The sequence below is a fragment of the Tauraco erythrolophus genome, chromosome 19, assembly GCF_009769465.1.
Source record: "Tauraco erythrolophus isolate bTauEry1 chromosome 19, bTauEry1.pri, whole genome shotgun sequence".
Classification (NCBI taxonomy): domain Eukaryota; kingdom Metazoa; phylum Chordata; class Aves; order Musophagiformes; family Musophagidae; genus Tauraco; species Tauraco erythrolophus.
Window position 1 is genome coordinate 7,805,875 of NC_141483.1, and position 21,089 is coordinate 7,826,963.

A 21,089-nucleotide genomic window follows, 5' to 3' on the forward strand; every position below is an offset into this window, starting at 1 on the left:
TGTATTGCCACCTGTGAAAAAAGTCAGAAGTTTGAAATCTTGTTTGAAAAACCCACAAGTAAGTTAATATTTCGGTACGAAAGGACAAAAAGGTGGCGCAGATCCAATCCCAGCCTAAATCTGCAGATCAAAGTACAATTACTCAATGTTTAATTATCAGTTCCAATCACACTGTGCTTAATAACTGAAAGCACATCTGACGTTGTTACCTGTGTTTTCCTCACTCTTCAGGAAGGCTGCCCTGCCCTGCGCTCACACTGCAAGCTCAGGGCCCGGTGACTTCGGAGCCTTTCTGGCAGCGGTCTCTCCTGACAGCAGCCATGCCAACTGGCACCTCACCGTGACCTTATTCTAGAAATGGGGAAGCGGCTGCATCCGAACTCACTGAGGTTCTCGATAACCCGGTCCTGGGTGCGTCAGTCCTCAGAGGTATGAGCCTCTGAAGCTCAGATCGGGATTTCATGTTGTTATTCCAAACCTGGAAACAAAACGTGCTGGAAACAGGCGAGAAGCAGACTGTACGTTACGGGATACCAGAGGCAACTTCTCCACCCCGCTATGGCGGAGGCAGGTACAGGGCTGTGCGGAGGGTGCCGTGCCTCTCGCACCCAGTACCGCGGCCCCTCGACACGCCCCAGACCCGGGCGCGCCTCACGCCGGGCGGGAGCGCAGGCCGCGCCCCCCTCGGCGCCCCGCGGCGCCCGGGCCAGCGGCGGGCAACGGGAGGGCGGTGCCCACCGGGCACCTGCGTGAGAGCCAGCCAATGGCAGCTCGAGGAGGAGAGGCGGGGGACGCATCCGCCAATAGCTCGGCGGGGCGGGGCGTTCGCAGCCTATAGGGGCGGGCGCTGTGTCGAACTGGCAGCGCTCCCGGAAGTGGGGTGGTGGGACGGGACGCGGCGGTGCTCGCGGCGCGCTGGGTGAGTGCGGACCGCGGCGGGTCGTGCGGCCCGCGCCCCTCTTCCCGCACCGGCCTGGCGGAGCCGCCTCGGGCCGGCGGCTCCTGCGCCGTGCTCGGTGGGCCGGGGTGGGCGGCCAGGCCCGGAAATAGCCTGGAGTCGCTTCGTCTGTCACGAGCGGGGCCCCAGGCCGCGGCGCAGGCTGGCTGGGGCGGACGGGCCCCTGGGCTGGGGGGCCGGGGACGCTGAGGGCGCTGCAGGGGCCGGCGGGCCCCTCCCGGCCGAGCACCGGTGCCGCCGGGCAGCGGTGACTTGACTCCCCGCACAGAGCGAAGGAGAACGCTGCTTCTGGGCGCCTTTTGCTTGAGGAACTTTTTGCCCTGAGTTTATCCAAGAGCAACTGCTGCAGGGTTGTAAAGTGCCAGCCAACGCTTGGCTTGCTTTGGTTGTGTGATGTCACCTCACTTCTGTGCTGGTGGTGGCTAGGCGGTCCTTGTGCTGCGTGCAAGAGCTGGGTAAAGCAATCGTTTTAGCACATGGTAGCCCTTTGGTGGCAGTTTGTCAAGAAATAGTCACAGAAGGACACTGAAAACTACCGATGTTTCAGTTGGTAGGTGTTGAAAACAGCCCCCCCCCCCCGCAGTTTGTACAATGTCTGTCACCCCATGGGCCCTCTAAGGTTTGTTCAGGGTAGGTGGTAAGCTCAGAGTTACTGTAGGTTAGGTCAGAACTAAACCATGCTTAGCTGAGTGACGATTGCAGCCCTTCTGTCACTGGAAGTTAAGCTTCAGAATATAAGACTGGGTCAGGTCAAAGGTCCATGTAAACTGGTATTCTTTGGGAGGATATAGAGGAAGTTCTCTAGGGAAATTCATAAGAACAGGGCAAGTATGTATGATTCTTCCAACTACTTGTAGCATAGACTTTCTATGAATAAGAAATGGAAAATAGGTTTTCTTGCCCCAAAAAAGGATTCGTAGCTGGTTTCTCACTGAAGGAAACCTAAGAAGTGTGAAAGTTAAAAATAACAGTCTTTGCCTAAAAGGAGGAAGGAGTCTAGTGAAAGGCTCTGGGTCTGCTGATCTGTGGCAAAGGGGAAGCTAGCACCTTTCAGAAACGGGAAAGGCTGTGTTACTGTCCGTTACAAATGTATTTAAAGCATGGTGTGCTGAAAGGTGATGTTTACTGGCCTGTGTTTCTCTCAGGAGCTGTACAGTGGACTTAGTCTAGTAGGATGCCAAACAGAAAAATTAAGCAGCTGAAATTAAAATTAGCTCATTAGGCTTGGGAATGGCATATGCCTTACACGTCATTTTCTGTATTTTAGTAGTGTTCTACTTTGCATTACTGTCTGTTCACTGAAGACTGACTCTTCACCTTGGTAGTGTTACAAACCCTAGGTTAGTTGCAAATTGTCTCTATATGGAACAACCTGAAAGGCATCAGATTATGGATCTGTCTGTTCCACCTCATTTTATCTTTAATGATTAGTATTGCTACACAGAAGCATGTGCTACACAAGGGAAGTGAAAAAGCAAATCAGTAAAATGCTTTAAAAAATGCAACTATGAGACACTTTTCTGTGGAAAAAAAAAAGGCAGATTACTTTTTAAAATTAATCAAGCATCTCTTATTTTCCATGATTTTAAAGAGCAGCATTAAAAAAAAATCATAATCTCATTCCACTACTGAAAGAAAATGCATCCAATTTTATTCTTCTGTGGGCATTTGAGGAGTGTCGTGCTTGGTTTCTTTGAGCAAATTCAAAAGAAGCAGTAATAAAGTTTTAGGCTGCTGACCACCAGTTATTGTTGTGGTACATAAAACTATCCGAATCCAGTGACTTATAATCTTTAGCTGTCTCTTAGGCTGCACCTAAACAACGGTTTTGGATCAGTTGAGAAGCAATTGAGATCGCTGTAGTGACTGACAGATGTTATTTATGATGCTTCATTTGTGAAAACAAAATACGTAACAAGTGGCTTCATTTTTCAAAGACTGCTACTGGGAGTTCTTAAGGGTAAAGTGGTTTTATGCCAAATTGTGAACTGATTGCTTCTAATCAACCAAATGATGGTAGAATCCTATGAAAAAAACATACACCATCTATCATGTTCTGGTCTCTTGATAGTCCCTCTAAATGCTACCTTATGCTGGCATGTATCCACTCAGGCTTTTAGCAGGTCGTTGAAACAAGCAAAACAACACCCTGTGCTGTCTAACAGAGTACAGTAGCACAGGATAAGAATGTGAGTTACTTCAATGTTGTTTCCAAATCAACAGTGCCATTTGGAGCAGAACGCTTAATTACAGGATGTTTGTAATTCGCGTCAAGCTGGTTTGTGTGTATCAGGCATAAGTCAAACAGCAAACTAGAAACATATTACAGAAATGAGAGATTGTTGCTATCATTTAATCCTTGATAACTGTTGTCTTATTGACTAGGGATAATCAAATTTGGATTTATGAACGCTTGTTTTCCAGAGAGCAATAAGTCTTCACTGTGTCTACCTTATAGTAAGGTTTTTATCCCCTCATTCTGCAGACCTTGTCATGTTGCACAATATTAATATTCTGGCCTGTATTGTCTTCAAAAAAGAAAACCTAAAGGCATGTGTTGTACCACAACTTAGCTTGTCTTTATTTGAATTTTTTTTTTCTTCTCCTTTAACTAAGCCACCTCCTTTATCTCTAAGGATGGTTCTGAAGACACAGAAATGGAGCTAGAAAGTCAGCTTTTGATCAAGCTTTGGTCTTGCTTTAGGATAAAGTTGCAAATGTGGAAGCCAGTGCTGAGCTAATCTTTTTCATTGTCTCCTCGGTGTGGGGGAGACTATAGCTGAAGACAAATTGAGCACATCTGCTTTGCAATGGCAGCTCTGCGCAATCTGCTCGTCTCATCTCTATAGTTGCCACACCCTCCTTGGGGCACTTGTGTGAGTATGAGCTCGAAAGAATGACATCTGTATGAAGATTTTTTTTTTGTTAAATGTTTGTGTACTTACCACGTCTATGACAGCCTCTCTTCAGTATTTTTTCCTCTTAATGTTTTGTTAATTGTCTAAAATAAAAACATATTGTAAGGCTAATGTCCAGCCCTGGCTATGAAAACACAACAGGTGTTGCAAATGCAATGTCAGTGTTGATCAAAGAAGGCACCAGTATACATTGGTTGCCTCCTTTGCCAGTTAAGTATCACAGCTATTTTAAGGGGTAGCTCTGTTTTAGCTGGCTTAAACACTTCTGTCTGAATAACAAAAAAGGTTGAACTGTTTTTATTTAGGACCTATAAACACTTATGCTTATTTCAAGGCCGGCAGGTGGAGCCCAAGATAAATAATACTGATATGATATTGGAGTTACAAAAAGCACAAATGTAACTTGAAACACTGTCATAGCATCAAGCAGAGTTTATCAGGTGACAGAAAGATACTTCTGTCAAATCACTAGCACCAAATAATAATGAAGATGGATTCTAGAAAGGCATGGAAGTGTTGAAAATATTTGTCTGTCTACGTAATTGTGGTGTGTGTTACAAACTTACTCTGCTGCTGTTTTCTGAGTGGCAGTTTTTGGGTAAGGCTGATGTTGAGGAGTAACTTTGCACAAGCAGTTGGACTGAATTGATTATTTGAAGAGAACTCAATAAATCAGCTAATAGTGCCTGAAAGCTGTTTATTAAAATAGTAGTCTTATGAGTGATTAATTGTCAACAGATTTTTATTGAGTATTCCATTTAATCATCTGGCAGGACACCTAGTGAATACTGGGAGCCATATCTCCATAGTCAACAAGAGTAGTCAGTGACAGTTCCCATTAAAATTGTATTTTATATCTCTACTTTCACTAAGTGCGCTTCTTTGCACTTTCTCAGAAAAAAACCGTTAGGGATTGCCCACCATCCCACCATATTCACACTGGTGCTGTATCTCTCAACTGCACATTTGAAGGGGAAATCTTCTGAGCTATGAGTGTTGTTTTTGAGATAGTTGTCGTGGCTTAATATTTATAGATGTCAGTCTTGATGCTCACAGTGAGCTTCACTCTTTTCACCTCTTCCTATGATGTTTCTGTCGATGTGAAGTAGGGACCAGTGAACAATAGCGTGTACAGCATTATTCTAGTTTACTGCTTGCTCCGTGAACCACTGTGTTAATGCATTTTATTTAATGTGTTTCATGGACATAAGTTCATTTCTGATGGGCAGCCAGTAATATATCCGTGATAGTAGAAGCTGTAGCCCTTTACCTTCTGAAGGACATGCAAGGTTGTGATTGCAATGGAACAGCTTGTTAAACGGAATTGTAAGTCACTGTCCGTTTTTTATAACAAGTTGTTTAACAAACAGACAAAGAATCAGTCCATCTAGATTTATTTTTTTATATAGCTTTTTGGTACACTTCTTAAAGACAAACCAAAGCCCTTGGAGATTATCTGCTTTTTATTTTAACAAACATAATCTGTCCATTTTTTTGTGGGCTTCCAAGGAAGATTTTGCAACATGAATTCTCAGAGCCATGGTTAGGATCAGTCTTGTGCTACTGATCCTTTTGCAAAGACTTTTCCATCACTAATTCAGATCCTTTTGGCATCGTCAACATGTCACGCGAGTCACTGGCTAATGCAAAGTAGCTAGAGTTGTGTTCTGTTTTAATTGTATGATCTGGAAATGGCACTGTGCTCTAGTTCATAAGCTGTCTGTTGCTCTAGTGATTTGAACCATGACTGTAATTTTATTTTGCTTCAGTCTTTTTTAGGAGTTGGAGTGGAATGCATGAACAGGTCAGTGTTATTTATGCTTAGTGACATAAAGTAGCTGGGATACAAGACCCTGAGTTTTGTGAGAAGCAAACGAGATCTATATGTAGAAGATCTGAGTCTTCCAGAACTGGTAGTTCAGTTGTACAAGTCCAGTATGATCACAGTCTATTGAAAATTCAGCAATAGGAGTCTGAGAAGGGTGATAATATCTTCTCAAGACTGATTAGATTTTCTAAATAAAGCTGGCTAGAGATCTTAAACACCTGGCTAGTAAATCAGCTATGGAAAATTCAAGTCTGCATCTTCAATTTATGATTAATTTCTAAACCAGTTATTTTGGGATTGCCTTGTTAGAGGGGAAGAAATCCTATGGTGTTATTTATTTCTGTTTTCTCTGATGCCTTATTGTGTAACCTATTAAACAGAAAATAGTTTGGATAGCTAGGCTATTGCTGCACTTAGCTAGTAGACTATGAAGTCATCTTGGGAGAGGAATTCCGTTTGTCACAGAACAGAATTTAAAATACTTCGTGAGATAAAGATAGACACACACTCCCTTGCACTAATTTTCTTGTGCCTTGGCACGCCTGTCAGAAGTGTTGCACCTCTCTTTTTGAGTTGCTTCGTTTCCTGCAACAGAAGAGTCTCTTTGCAGAGTATGAGATTACAAAACTGAACTTGTGCCATGACAGTGACAGCAGGCTAGTTGTAGTGCTGAACTGGGACTTAACAGAAGCCAGCAGCTACTGGCAAGTCGTTAATTAAAAAAAATCTGTATAAATGCTGCACTTGTAAATCTACGTCTGGTAATATGAAATGTACTCAAGATCATCCATTTCCTGATATCTCTTAAGGTAAATGATGTGGAAATTAAAGAGCAAGAGAGACACTTTTTAGACATCTGGAAGTATGGTTAAAAATCCTACTTTTTGTAAAGAAGTTGCTTCAGTCCCTGGTTTGCTCAGAAGGTCTTAGGGTTGTGGTATTGAATTCTGCCCGTCCCCTTCCTCTCTTCACCTACCTTGAAAATTCCTATGTGGAAAAAGCTCTCAGTAGCAGTAAAACATGGTTACGTGTGGTTGGTTGATAGCATTCTGATAATTGTTTTGGCAGCCACGAAAAGTAAAGATCAGACTGCAGTTTTATTACCAGGAAAAATTTCACTGGGGCAACACAAAATATTTGAAAGTTTTTATGTGGTTTTGAAATAGAATACACGTTTGTCTTGCAATCTGAGCATGGTCAGAATTTTAAACGTACCGCAAGTGCTTGAAACTATTAATCAAAATATACTTGCTGGTCTAGTATGTTTTTGTTTGTACCTGATGTTTTTCCCCAGTGGTAAACAATAATACTTTCTCCTGGAGTTTAGTAATAGCTTGCACTAGAGTATATTTATTTACAGGTTTGGGAGTGTCTTTGATCAGGGTTTTCTTAGCTTCTGCAACAGTTTGTCTTATTTCCTCCTTTATTCTAGCAGAAGCATTTTCTCTTTATAAGACAGTGGGGGGAAAAAAGTAGTGGTACTTTATGGGTAATGAGCAGAAAATTACATAATAGTCGTCTTTTCATGTATTGCTAATACTCTAGACTTGTCAGTATTTTCTTGGTGCTTGCTTCTTTCCTAAAAACCTGAATTAGCCAAACATAACTCTGAAACTACCGTAAGAATATTGGTGGTAAGCCATTCATTGAAACAAATCTCTTTTGGAAGTCCTGTTGATTTACTGTGAGCTATTAGTGAGAACATTGCAATCTTTAAGCTTCAGCATGGAAGCAAGGTTATCTTTTTTTATAATTTGCAATGTAACAAATAATCTTTTTTTACTTTGTAGGCCATTACAGAATGACCTTCCGCTGAGCCTTTGTGGAAGAAGCAAGATTTAAACACCAGTTCTTCAATGTGCATCATTCTATTCAAGTTTGACCCCCGGCCAGTTTCAAAAAATGCATACAGGTAAAGATGATTCCAGTTAAAACAGGCTTGTTTGTATATTTTTTTTATACAATTTCTTTTTGTAGCTAATGTTTGAATTGCAAACTCAAGTCACTATTACATGTTGAATTATGCTTTTGTAATGTTTAACTTCATGACTTTCCCCATTGGAGGACTTACTGTAACCTTTTGAAACCCTTTGTTTTTAGACTATGTCAGAAGACTTAGGCTTTGTAATCATGGACCTTTCGCTGGTCATCGATCATGTGGTATAGGATAAAAGCTTTAAATATTGTAATCCAGAGTTTGAGAGTCCTGCCTTCTACTTTATCATTTAAACTAAGGCAAATCATGTTTGTTGGGACATCACAGCTGTAGCTGTACCCTGCGTTCAGTAGAGTAGATATCTTTAGGGTTTCCATTCAGTTTGAAACCAACAACTTGAATTTAGCCTGGAAAGTAATGGTCACTAGAGCAGAAGTATTGCGACTATTAACTACTCTGTGTATTATTTCTTCTCTGTTAATATGTGCTGGTTGAGTTTTGTAAGCCAAGAGAACAGTACACTATGAATCCAAAAGGTGCTAATACTGAAATATAACTGCTTATGTAGCTTCTGGTTAACTTTTTGTCCTGTTTCCCCCAAGGACGGTACCTTCTCATTCGTTGCACAGTTTACTGCTCTGTTCCATGTTATATCATGACTACCACTACTGGCTCTTCCACTGTGTTTTTAGCAGAACCAACTAGCTTGTGAATAGATGCAGTTGGTTTTTTAAAATATGGATAGATGAGGTCAAGGTATCCTCACAGTTATTTACACCTGTCAGTTTGCTTTTGGGACAATCTGTCCTTAAAGAACTTCAGTTGCTGTTTGTCCATTTCAGAAAATGCTGGAAATAAAATCTCGCTGTTTTCAAACTGATTATACTCCTGTATCAATGTAAAACAAGTAGTGCTGAGAACTGGAGAATAAGGAACTTCTACTAAGTGTCCTAGCCTTCCCCTTCCCCCAAATCTGCTTGCAATTAAAATTTTAGTTAATAAAGTAACAGTCATGTTAAAATTTTATGTACTTAAGATAAAAAAATATTTAAAATTTTAGGGAATAAACTAATCATATGTATGACATGTTTAGCCAAAAGCTGCTGATAGACAACTTTGTCAATCAGACAAAATAAGCATCCATATTTCTGGGTAAGTTTTACTGTATGTGCTAATGTCATACAGAGAGTTTCCCAAACATTAAACTTCCTGTAATGATTTTTTTCTCTCATTACAGCCCTTAATTTTAAGAGTTCGTAGCCAACGTCAGTATCTTTAAGTACATTCAGTATGTGATAGAAAGATAGCACCTCAGGCCAGTGAGGAGACTGGAGAGTCCTACTGCCTTCTGTATTTATACATCCTGTGTAGGTTCTATATTACTTTGTGGGGTACAAGTATTAGTGTTCGTCCAGAAACCATCAGAGTCAGTGTGCTCCGTGAATCCTTATGTCTTTCATTGACTCATTTTTCTGTCCTCTTGTGTCGAGAAGCAGATGCCATTCCGTAGAAAGAAAGGAAACGAGAACCAAAACTTCAGTTGTCCATAGAGTGCCTTCCTTTCTCCATCTGGAATCTGCCTAAAAGGGGTTTTGTTTATGATGTGACTGGTGCTGAATTAATATATCCATTTATTTGGTCTGACTTTCTTTGTGCTGCTATTTAGCAAAAGACAGATTCATCAATTTAATGCCTCTTGGGAAAATCTTTTGGATGTAAACTGTAGTTGCTTGCCAAGTGAACTTTCTGCCATGATCAATATTTAAAAGTAAAACTTACAGTAGTTTGTTTGCTATAAATAATTGCATCAAGATTGAAATTATTGATTTATAAGAGAAAACAACTTGCTACCAGTGTCAAAATAGGAAAACACTTCTGAGATGTTTTGGCCCCAATTCTAGAATTGTATTGAACTTTCTCAGTACCTCTTGTTAAGCAGCATCTAGCTCTAACTCTGAGATAAATTACTCTGAGCCATCTGTTCTGATGATAAGTGCCAGGCCATAGTGTTCTTGGTGTCAGATTTTAACATCAGATACATAACTTTAGTCCCCTGGTTTTCCTTAACACACCATAACTGTATCTTTTTGTTTTTCTTTATTCGGAAGAATGTTGAAGTTCTTTCTTCTTAAATTGTTCCTAAGGTTTTTTCACCTTTCCCCCAGCTTTCTGAAAGACGTAGATCTGGATATCAGTTGGGAATGATACCCAGCCCTCCTAATTCTCTGAACAGTGTTATAGGCAGTAGACCAAGTTAGACCTCTACGCCAGTCTCTTGCTAAGTGTGTTTCCTGACAACTCGTGTGTGTTACACTGCACTATAGCTCTGTTTATTTCAAGGTGAGGTCTTGGAATAGTTTTCCCAACCAAAAGGGGATTCCTGTAGCTGCAGACATACTAATTTGTCTGTACATGTTAAAACAGACATCTACAATTACTTTTGTTGCTATCTTCTACTTTGCATCTCTAACCAAAAGAAAATGTCTAAAATAGGCATTAAAAGTTGAAAAGATGAACTGCATATCGTTGGCCGTTTTCTTGTAGACAATAACCTTTTTCAAACTAAAACATATTCTCCATAACACTTAGGAGAATTTTCCATCCAGATAGACTTTGTTTTCTAGAGCAGTACATAGGCCAATTTTCCTGAGTACCTAATTAGGCAAAAAGCTTACAGTTCACCTTTGTGATACACCAATAAATCTCTGTCTTCTTGTACCCTTGCAACTTGCTGTTGTACCCTTTTTCCCCTTGTGTTCTCTCTACAGGGCTGTATGTAGTAAAGTTTAGTGCAGTGTAACAAACACTTTACTGTAGTCCATTATTATTGTCAAAGGTAACATGCTGCCTTTTACATCTTTCTGAACTACACTGTGTGCGTCTCACAAATAAATACATGTTTCAAGCTTCAAAGCTATAATCACAGTGTCTTTTTATGGAACTGAATTACACTGTAGGAAATTGCTTTAATGGAATGATTTCTCATGTTTTCATCTGTCTGCCTCAACATTAAAATAAATCTTAATACGTAAATCCTAATACAGTTGAATTATTTCAGCTACAAAATTAGCTGAATAGGCTTTTTGCAATTTATTAACAGATGAAGGTCACTTAATATTGCTCCTTTTCAGTATGGTTCTGTTTCATAAAAGACAAAATGAAGACGTTTTGATTATAGTGATCCTGTATGCTAGCCTTGTGCTAAATTTAGGAGTCTGTGTATTAAACTTGAGATGGGGAATATTCCATCACACCAGAAAGACTTTGATTCTATGAAATACTAAAAGTGAGCATAGAATGGTTTGGGTTAGAAGAGACCTTCAAGATCATTTAGTTCCAACCCCCCTGCCATGGGCAGGGAAACCCTCCACTAGACCAGGTTGCTCAAAGCCTCATCCAGCCTGGGCTTGAACCCTTCCAGGGATGGGGCAGCCACAGCTTCTCTAGGCAGCCTGTTCCAGTAACTCACCACCCTCAGAGTGAAAGATTTCTTCCTTAGATCTAATCTAAATCTCCTCTCTTCCAGTTTAAAGCCATTGCCCCTTGTCCTATCACTACATGCCCTTGGAAAAAGCCCCTCTCCAGCTTTCTTGTAGATCCCCTTTAGAGACTATAAACAAATAAACTGTGGTTTCATGTCAAGAATTATTGAGCTTCAGGAAATAAAAAATGAACTTCAGCCAAACTATTTTTTAACAGTAGAAATGTTTATTTAAATAAAAATCTGTAAAAGGACTATGCATGCTGTAAATGGAGGATAGTCAAGCAAGATGACAGAAACTTGGTAAACCAGCTGAAAGCCTATAGACTGAAGACTAGAATCAGCTAGAAGAAGAGAAATGCAAGTCTGAAAGGAATGATATTATGATTATTTGACATTGAAAAGATAAAAATGTACATACACTGTACTTCCCACCAGATGTATCTTTGTTGGGCAAAATACTAAACATCTTTCTTAGAGAAAGGATGCCATTGAAGTGTTAGCCTTTTTTATTTTCTCTGTAGCTGATTATAGTTCTTTATCTGTAGCATTTCTAACGTGCAATTGGCACCTCATGATCATGTTTTAAACACACTGTGTTAATGAAGAGATGAATTTGCAGGAAAGTCCAGAAACCTGCAGAAAATGTCAGTGCAATCGAATGCTGAGTAAAGTAATGAGGTTTCATTTGAATTGATTCTCGTGTGTTGTGGCTTAATGAGAATGAAGATTGTATGGTCTAGCTTCAGTTGACAGTAGCAAACTTGGCTTCTGCTGTGTAAATGTAGTTGACGTGTAGCTGGCAGGAGGAGCTGACAGTGAAGAAGATACTGAGGTTATAGGAAACCGGTCAAGAAAATCTGCAGGTTTCTGAAAGGTGTTATTTCATTAAAATTAAATATTAAGCAACATAGCTGGAAAGAATGGGAAACACATCACAATCTCACAATTGAAATAAAGGAAGGTCATGTAATGGATAATATGAGCAGGCCTTGGAAGCTCTAGCTGTTGGATCACAGCATGGTGTGGGGTTGTGCACAAGTGAGCCTGCAGTCACCTGTTGCCCTGAGTCTCCAGCATAGGGCTTGCCTAGGGCGAGCCTGACAGTTGTCTTTTGCCCTTTACTTGTATCAGCCAAATCCATTATCTGCTCTTCAAGTGAGGATGTTCTACCAGTGAAATCTGAAATTCAAAAAAATGATTGAAAAAGAAGAGCAGCAGCATCAAATGAAAGCTCATCTACAGATTTGAAAGTGGCAGTGTCTGATGCTGATTCTCAGCATGGAAACTCAGTGACACTTGTAACTCAAGCTTTCATCTATAGATAATCTGCATCTATTTGATGTTGCAGTAAGTCATTAAATTTAGTTTCTGATGCTGTCTTCCATTGCGTTTGAGTAACAGAAAGTGTTAACTTTCTCGCTTTCAAAAGATGGATGCACATGGTTAGATTAGCCTACACTTTTCTTTCTAGTGTTCCAGTACTGCTAATGAAGTGACTGTAGCATACATTCAGTAGGACATTGTATGATCTGTAAGGGAGTACACCAAACAAGTTGCTTTGCTTTAAGAACTTCTGCTGGATGAAATGGACAGGGAAACAGTTTTTGCTTTTCAGAGGCCAAGAACTGACTGTTCTAAATTGCTCTGAAGCTGTCTGGCTGTACTGACTCTTTAAATCTTGCCTGCAGGCTTGAACTGGTGCTATTATTGGATTTGACTGATCTGCATTGCTTGCAAGCCTGGAACTTTTGAGGTAGACTTATCTTGTATGTCCACTACTTCTTAAATATCACGCTGACTTGGTCTTTCAAGCCTGCAGATGCCATTTATGATAATTATTGAAGTACGGAGCAGAGGGAACCAGACTTGGCTTGCAGAGTTTTGTCACTGCTGTTTGCTAATATGTCTAGTGGTTTTTAATATCTGTTTGTTTTCTAAAACTATCAAATTTTAGATGGCATGTGAAGAGCTGCAGCACGCTTTTTGTCAGGACAGCACTTGGTCTTGTAGAGTGATGTGTTTATTTCTGAATATAAATAATGGATTTCATCCAGCAGCATTTTTCAATTGCATGTTACTTTTCATAATTTCTTCCTACCTCCTGATTTTCTAGCCTCCAGGGCTGCTTGTAGTTTCTCTGCTGCAAGGACTGACTCATTAATGATTCAATTATTTTGTTCTACTGTTCTGGTAGAACTCAGATTATGCAAGCAACTACACATGCAAAAAAAACCCTCACAAAACAACAAAAAGCAGAGAGGGGAGAAGCCACACCAAAATACCTCTTGGTTGTTACAAAGCCCCATGCCTTTTCCCTTTACTTCTCTGCCTCCTTGAGCATGCTGCTGTTCCTTCAAATGAATTTCAGTGGGGCTGGACCTTTGAGGCTATCACAAATGTATCTCTGTTCTGGGCGCTTACAGACAAAAGCATCCGACTTGTATCTTTGAACCATGTAAATAGAGCTTTAGATGTCAAAGTTAGATTAAAAAATACTGTGACTACATGATCCTAAGTAATGATCCAGTAAAAACATATTCTCATGCTTTTTGGTAAGTTACCTATAAATCTGTGGGTTACTGTTAAATTTTCTTTAAGCTGTAACTTCACATGCTGAGGAACCTTAAGATTACTTATGTGATCTTAATTCCATCTCTTGCATTGTAAGTATTCTTCTTTGGAAATAACAACTGCCTCATTCACGCAACAAGATAGACTTGCTGAACGTCTCAAGACAATGAGAGCCAAGACTGCTATCAGATGTAGTTTGACTTTTACACTGAGTGATAAAGGTGAGATAGGAGCATAAAGGATGGTTTCATACTTAAAATGAGCTAATGCTGTGGCAAGAATTGGGTTCTGTTCCTGCCTGTGCTGTGAAGTTCCTGTCTGTAAGTAACAGTATCTTTTTCTGCTTGTGTTCTACAGGCTTATTCTAGCAGCTAATAGAGATGAATTTTACCACAGACCATCCAAATCAGCAGAGTTTTGGGACAGCAGCAATGAGATTCTTAGTGGTATGTATGTCTTGTTAGTTTGAGTGGGTTTCGTACAATTTATAAGGGAATTATGACCTGGATTTTTTTGTTACTGGAGTGGTGATGCTGCATTTCTAGTAAGAAATGTTTCTTCCCTGTATTTCTGGGGAAAACATGTTGCAAGTTTGAAAGATTAGTTGTGCTATTATCTTATTTGTGATTTAATATCTTGTGGCTTTTTTCCCAGTTTTGTGTTCTTTAACTGATGTCAGTCAGAGCAACGCAGTGGAAATACATCAAATTAATTTGTCCATCATAAACAATTACTTTAGCTTTGTCAGATACACTTAAATGCTTCTTAAAATAGGTGGAATTAGTTATTTCACAGACTCACTGTCTGTAGCAGTGACTTGAAATCATTAAATCAAACCTCTAGAAAGTGAAAACTTTCTCATTTCTTATCGGTTAATAATTTATAAGCTACAGAATAATTTTAGTTATTGATACATCAGTTTATTAGCTTTTGTGTCTGCATTTTGCAAAACTGATAGTACAGTCAGCTGTCTGGCCCTCCTTTGTAGGGAATCTATCTGTAGTCGTTTTTCAGTGTAATCAATACTTCTGCCTTTTCTTAAAAACAGAAATAAAGCTCTGGAAAACAAAGTATTGTTTGAATGCAAAATTTTGACTTCACAAATGCTCTTTGATGCTGTCGTCGGCAGGGAGGCCTGTGAGGATAAATTACTCCTACTGTACTGCAACTGTCTGTCTTCTGAAGTTCTGGCTAATGTTTCTGTTTCGTGATACATGGTCTGGATGCTGCCTCCCCTTCTATGTAGGAGTTTAAAACAAAAAACTATTCTGAAAACTGAAGGGCCCTGGATTTTTGTCTTTCATACCTTTGTCAGCTTTGTCCGTATTTGGCATGAGAAACTGGTATGTTCTCCATCCATGGGGTGTATCTGTGGAGATCCCATGAATATATGCCTTTGAGTTAATAATGTTATCTCAACTGAAAGCAGCAAGCTGAACCAAAATAAATCAAATTAATTCTTTGTGTGACCTAAAAATGAAAAAATATTTTGCGCTTACAGCAATTTTGGAACACAGGAATTGCTCTATATTACTCACTTGGCATTGGTCAACAAAGCTGTATGTTTTTCTTTTGTGTGCCTTTCTGTTAAGGTAGAGAACAGGAGTGAAAGTATTGTGTAAGATGTGATATGGCTAAACTTCATACTGAAGTTTTGGATACTGAAGGAAGAAGGGAGTTTCTGAATACGTATGCAAACCTGTTCTTTTGATTTTTCTAGTGAAAGTTATCTTACGATAACTTATGATTCAGAGTTAAAGGGTTTCTAACAGTATACGTGTTATATTCAACTAGTTTTTGTTTTTCCATTAAAAGCTGGCTGAGCTCCTTACAAATGGATAGTGGTGTTTTGTTTTGTTTTTAACTTACACTCTCCTTCACAACGTTTGGTTGTGGGCTTCACTTTCATGAGTCCCCCTCCTCAATGTAAATTACTGTTACTAGAATCCAAGATTATTATCAGTTACCTGGCTTACTTTAAATTTTTCTTGTTATTTGTGAATTTAAATGTGCAAATAACATTAATCTTCTGAGATTTGCTTTTGAGCTAACAAGCATTCTGAGCCTACTTAGTTTTATATGTATTTTAGCATATAGACAAAGCTTATTTAAATTTAATTTTCCTCATTATCTCTCACTTATTATTGTAGTAGCTTGGAGAATATTGGATAGTGGAAATTGCAGGGAAGGTAAGTTAAATGGTCTCACCATTTAAATGTCCAGAAAGACATCTTGTACCTACTGCATTTTATCCAGCCTGATCAAGACTCAGGATTTGCATTAAGTAATTCTGATTTAAGCTTGAGATTTTTTTTAAATTACTGTAATAGCCTAACTCTTACTTATTCCATTAGGTCTGGATATGGAGGAAGGGAAAGAAGGTGGGACGTGGCTGGGAATCAGTAAGAAAGGCAAGATGGCAGCCCTGACAAACTATATGCAGCCAAACATTGATAAAAATGCAAAAGGAAGAGGTATGAAGGAGTAGAAATAGAAAAAAAAAAGAAAGTGGACAAACAAGCCATGGTGTCTCAGTAAAATAGTGATGATTACAGTATTAAGTTTTTTAACACCACTTTATCGACAAATCCCATAGCTATGTGCTGTAGACAGAATTAGTGAACTGTTGAGTTTGAGTACCTGTGTGGGGAACTTGACTTGGATGATGATATTCTAATCAAGGAGGCAAAAGTAAAAGAAGATGTAGTGCCTAGAGCCTGAAGTTACATTCAGACAAGAAATGCAGCACCAGCTGTCTTCTCTTGACAGTGATTCTAATTAAGTGAGAACAACTAGACGAGCATGGAGCTAGATTTAGATTGCGGGAGACTTTTTTAAATGTGTATATTCTTGTTCAACGACCTAGGTCATGGAAACAATGCAACTGAGGTTATGCTGGAGGTTAGCCTAAAAGATTATTGTAGTCCCTTCTCCCCTACACATTGATAAATCAGAGGAGCAGAAAAAATAGGAAAAAAAAATATTCCAAAAGAGTGCATCTGTATGTTTTTTTTTTAAAGTAATAATAGGTCTGCTTGTTATATGGTGCTGCATTGGGAATATATTGCAACAGCAAAACATGTTACAGAGAGAAACAAATGAACCATGTCATTTGTAATTCATTTTAGGGCCATATATCAGGGAAATGAAGCAAGACAGGAAAGAGTTTGGCAAGGTGGGAGGAGGGGAAAGGCACATCCAGTACAGAATAGTTAGTAAATATGAATTCTGTAGAAATTTTAACTGAGAGCTTTTGACGGAGTTCTTCAGAGTAAAAGTCAAGCTCTTAATGTGAACATGATATTATGCTCTAAGACTTTTAAAGGCTGGTAGTTGTTTCATTTGTGTGTTGTTTTGTTTTCCCCACTGTTATACCCTGTTGGTAACAGGAATCTTGTGTCTTACTGTTTGTTTTACCAAGCCTGTCAGTACAGTGAGTTCACACATACAAGTTGCTCTATGTATTTCTCTTTCTCAGGTGCTCTTGTAACAGACTTCTTGACTTCAGATCTGGACAGCTACTCGTACTTGAAGAAAGTTTCAGTAGAAGGACATCTTTACAATGGATTTAATTTATTAGCAGCTGACTTGAAGTAAGTCTACAAAACACAACAGTTCAAATGGCAAAGGGAGAGGGACAGTAGCAGTGATATGCATATACTTCTAGCACCAAAGTGTAACAATGCAGAAGCCTGTCACAAACTAAAGCTAGAGCTCTTCTTTTTTGATAATTGGCATCTAAGGTCCTAATGTTACTCTAGTCGTAATGTCCTTTGTTATTTTTTCATCTTTTAAACATTGAAGTGCCATCTTGTATTCTAATCATTGCTTCCTGCAAAACTTCTTGCAACTCTTTCCCCAATAGGCCGTACTCAGTCTTTACCCTGAAGGCTCTGTGGCTTGTGTTTTGGAGAAAACAAAACCTTGGCTCCATATTTTCTGAGAAAATTTATTTTTTTTCTCTGAGAGGTAGCATGCTGTGCCAGGATTAGAACAGCAGAAAGCTTTCAAGCTATTATTCCTGTCAGAGTGGCTGTATCATTAATCTTTGCTGAAACATTAAAAAAACGCAGCACGTAACTTCTTAAGTTTCTGTAGCTGAAGAAGGAACTTTGGGTACTTGATTATAGTCAATATGGTTGGCACAGTCCTTTCCACTGCACGCGCGTGTGTGCACGCAAGTACATATGCTGATCTTTCTTTGCATTATGAATTTCCTGATTCAGAAGAATGGAAACCCAGGGCTCAGTCATCTTCAGGCTGTGTATCGGCGCTCAGCTAGATGCGTACTTCATGACCAGAAGCTGTATGAATTGCAAAGAGCACACCACTGCTTCGGCACGCTATCTGCAGAGGCATTAATCTTAGGCCCTGCACCGTCAGGTTGTCTTCTTCCCCTCAGCTTTTCTGCATGCTTCTGGGAAACCACATACACTTAAAGCAGAAGGTCATAGTGTTTACAGTTTTCAGTGAAAGTAACATCTAGCATCCTATTGCTAACTGGCCTTGTGTTGACATTTTTCACTTGCTGTATTAGACCACCTTTGGCTGGTGGTTCAGACTTATCAGTCATTTCTTCCCCACCTTCCTACTTTCCTACAAGTGTTTTTTCATCTTTTTTTTTTTCTTTTTAAGAAAAGCCTTTATATCAAATTCTGCCAGGCTGTTAGTTTTCGTTTTTTGATTTCCTATGATATGATGGGAAAGTGAAATGAAACTCATATATGTGACAGAAGTCTAAAAGGATGAATACAGGGAGGCAGACACGTGCCAACTGCAAAGATACCAGGGGTGTATTTCTTCTTGGTGTGCCTGCTTAGAATAAGGGTATAGATTATATTTCCAGAAGTTTAATCCAGAAGCAGATAAGGCAATTACTGGGTTTGCTGCTTTTCTGTCATTTTTACTCTCTACTTTACAAATTTCACTATCCCATCAGAGACTTGCCAAAGTTTTTCTGTTACTTAAATTAATTTTTACCCTGGTCAGAGGATTTGACTTTTTGTGCTCTCTGCTGGATGTTGCTGCCTGGGTAGCTTTCATAAATTGGAAGGCTATCTAAAACTGAAAAGATAACAGAAGAAAGTCTTACTATGTTTTCAAGTAAACGTGATATTGACGGTGTGACCTAGCAAACAGTAAGTGAGTTTCTTTGCTCTTAATTAGCTAAATGGAATAGTCATAATGACTGCTAGTATAGTGATATTAAAGTAGATTCAATAGACATTATTTCTTAAGGCAATCATTCATGTGTTGTTTTTGTTTGTTTATACCTCCATGCTAGGCTGATAGGGAATTGTATGCTCAATTGAATAGTCTTTCCGTGGTGATGCAGGTCATAATTCCTTGCTGAGTATCACTCTGAAAGCTGTATGTGTTGATTAACTGCTCCATTTTGACATGCCCTTAGCCTTGGATACTCTGATGAAATGAAGTTCTTGGCAAGCTAATGATGCAGAGCAATTTCTATAAGATATGTAAACTTGTCATTTTAGGAAATTAGAAGTACTCCCGAGAGAAGTGTAGTATATAAATGGAAGCTACTTTTCTATGTAAATCGAAAATGTTATTGTAGTTGATGCTATTTTGTTAGGCCATGTTACTGTTCAAAGTAAAGATTGAAGACTATTCTTAATATGTTCTTCTGTTGTGTAACAACTAGTGATTGGCTCTGTTAGAGTGGTGTGAAATGGAGAGGAAACTCAAATTGAAAGTGTAAATGAAGCACCGTTGGGGAGGAGTATATCTGAGCACATGATGTTGCTGACTGTAGGCAGCATGTTTAGGGAGAGACTTAAAACGTTTGAGTTTTCAGGTACACATTTCAGGAAAAGAAATTTTTGTCTTCTCTGTATTATTACGATGACAGTCTGCTAGATGACACAGGTGCAATGATGTGAAAATGAGAGCTGGAAACCATCATACAGGTTGTAAAATCTCATTTATTTCTGTTGCTTTATGTGACTTTTATTTTAAACATCCATGAGTTTTGACACTTTTAGTGTAATCTGTTTGACATCATGAGATGTCACAGAGCAATTTAAGCACTGTTCATTTCTTTTTTTAATAATAATATTGTATTGGAAAAAATACTTGGTACTTTTAGTTTTCTAATTTCTTCTGTTTATAGTGTTACTGTATCTGCTGAGTATGAGAGTCATGAATACTTATCCCATTATGCTAAATGTACTTTTATGTTCAATGTATGGCATATGGCAAACAGTGTCTATTTGAAGTCTTGGCAAGGCTGCAAAATTAGCTTCTAAGAAGACAGTGTTGCTGCTCCTCGAATTTTAACTATCGTAGGTCTGAGTAGAGAGGAACAAGGTTACTGGAGGCTGGACTGGTGTCTAAGAAAAAGTCTGCTTAAGATTCAGAGCAGTTTTCCTTCTTTCTCCCTTTGTGGTAATATCTGAAATAATAGTGAGCTGCTTTTGTTGATTACTGGGACAGCATTTCTGACTTTGGGAAGCCTTTGTGTCCAACAGTTGCTCAGACTTTCATGAGTATCTCAAACTTGTGTTTAGGGCTGTTGTGGCAGCATCTCACTTGCATTCCTACTGCCAAGTACGTAATACAGACTGACCTGAAGGACAAACTAAAGTGGCAGCTTCTCGTCACTCCCCCAGCAAGTTTAGAATCTCTGACAGTTGTCAGTTAGAGCCCATATTGTTTATGTGCAATAAGATCCCTGTGTAATAGGAGTGAATTCTCCATGAGGAATAGATGAATTGTCCATTACAAAGCAAGTCAACTGGAGGGAGCTGCAAAAAAATGCTTTTCATGTAAGCTTTTCTGCTCTCCCCTGTGACACGCAGTTTTCAGTCCCTCCAGGGGAAATGTAGTAAACTATACCATCACCTGCATTGACTAATTTGGTGATGTATTGAAAATAGAGATTATGTGCTAGAATGAATTCTTCATGTTCTGATCTGGAGAGTGAAGTTTCGTTAGTAACAGGTTTTATCCTTGATTGATGATGGATAGGACTGAGTTCCAGCTGCAATTGCAAATCTCCAAAACAATGGAGTTGGAGAGTGTGTGTGTGGGAAATAGATAAACAAATATATAATATAACCTATATGTTTAAAAATGTTTATATATTTTTATATACTTTATATATAGAGAGTGCATATTTGTTTTCTTCTTTTAATATGGAAGTCTACAGCTGATGAGCTATGTAGTAACATCATTGATGAGGTAAAAAAAGCAAACTGAAGAAAAGGTGTTTGGGAGAAGTGTTAACTGAACTGTTGATAGCGTGGGGCCTCATGAGATTAAAACCCCTGAACAGTGTGACCAGGTTTTAGAAACATGGGCTGTCTCATTCAGTATGGTTATCAAGACCGAGGCTACATGGGAGGGATTTGATTGCTCTCCTGAGATTAGACTTT

The 21,089-nt window shown here is 39.2% G+C and overlaps 1 protein-coding gene across 2 annotated transcripts in view; it reads left to right on the forward strand.

The window, feature by feature from the left end:
• Window positions 1–896: 896 nt before the first annotated feature.
• The window catches only part of TANGO2 (transport and golgi organization 2 homolog), a 34,422-nt gene continuing 14,229 nt past the window's right edge, over window positions 897–21,089 (forward strand). The window contains exons 1-5 of one of the 2 annotated variants that reach the window (XM_086623253.1): window positions 897–919; window positions 7,495–7,616; window positions 14,053–14,141; window positions 16,050–16,169; window positions 17,174–17,288. In XM_086623253.1, coding sequence (XP_086479379.1) covers window positions 7,561–7,616; window positions 14,053–14,141; window positions 16,050–16,169; window positions 17,174–17,288 — 380 coding nt within the window. In that variant the 5' untranslated portion in view covers window positions 897–919; window positions 7,495–7,560. The remainder of the gene's footprint in view (window positions 920–7,494; window positions 7,617–14,052; window positions 14,142–16,049; window positions 16,170–17,173; window positions 17,289–21,089) is intronic. The other variant, XM_086623254.1, reaches the window with a different exon arrangement.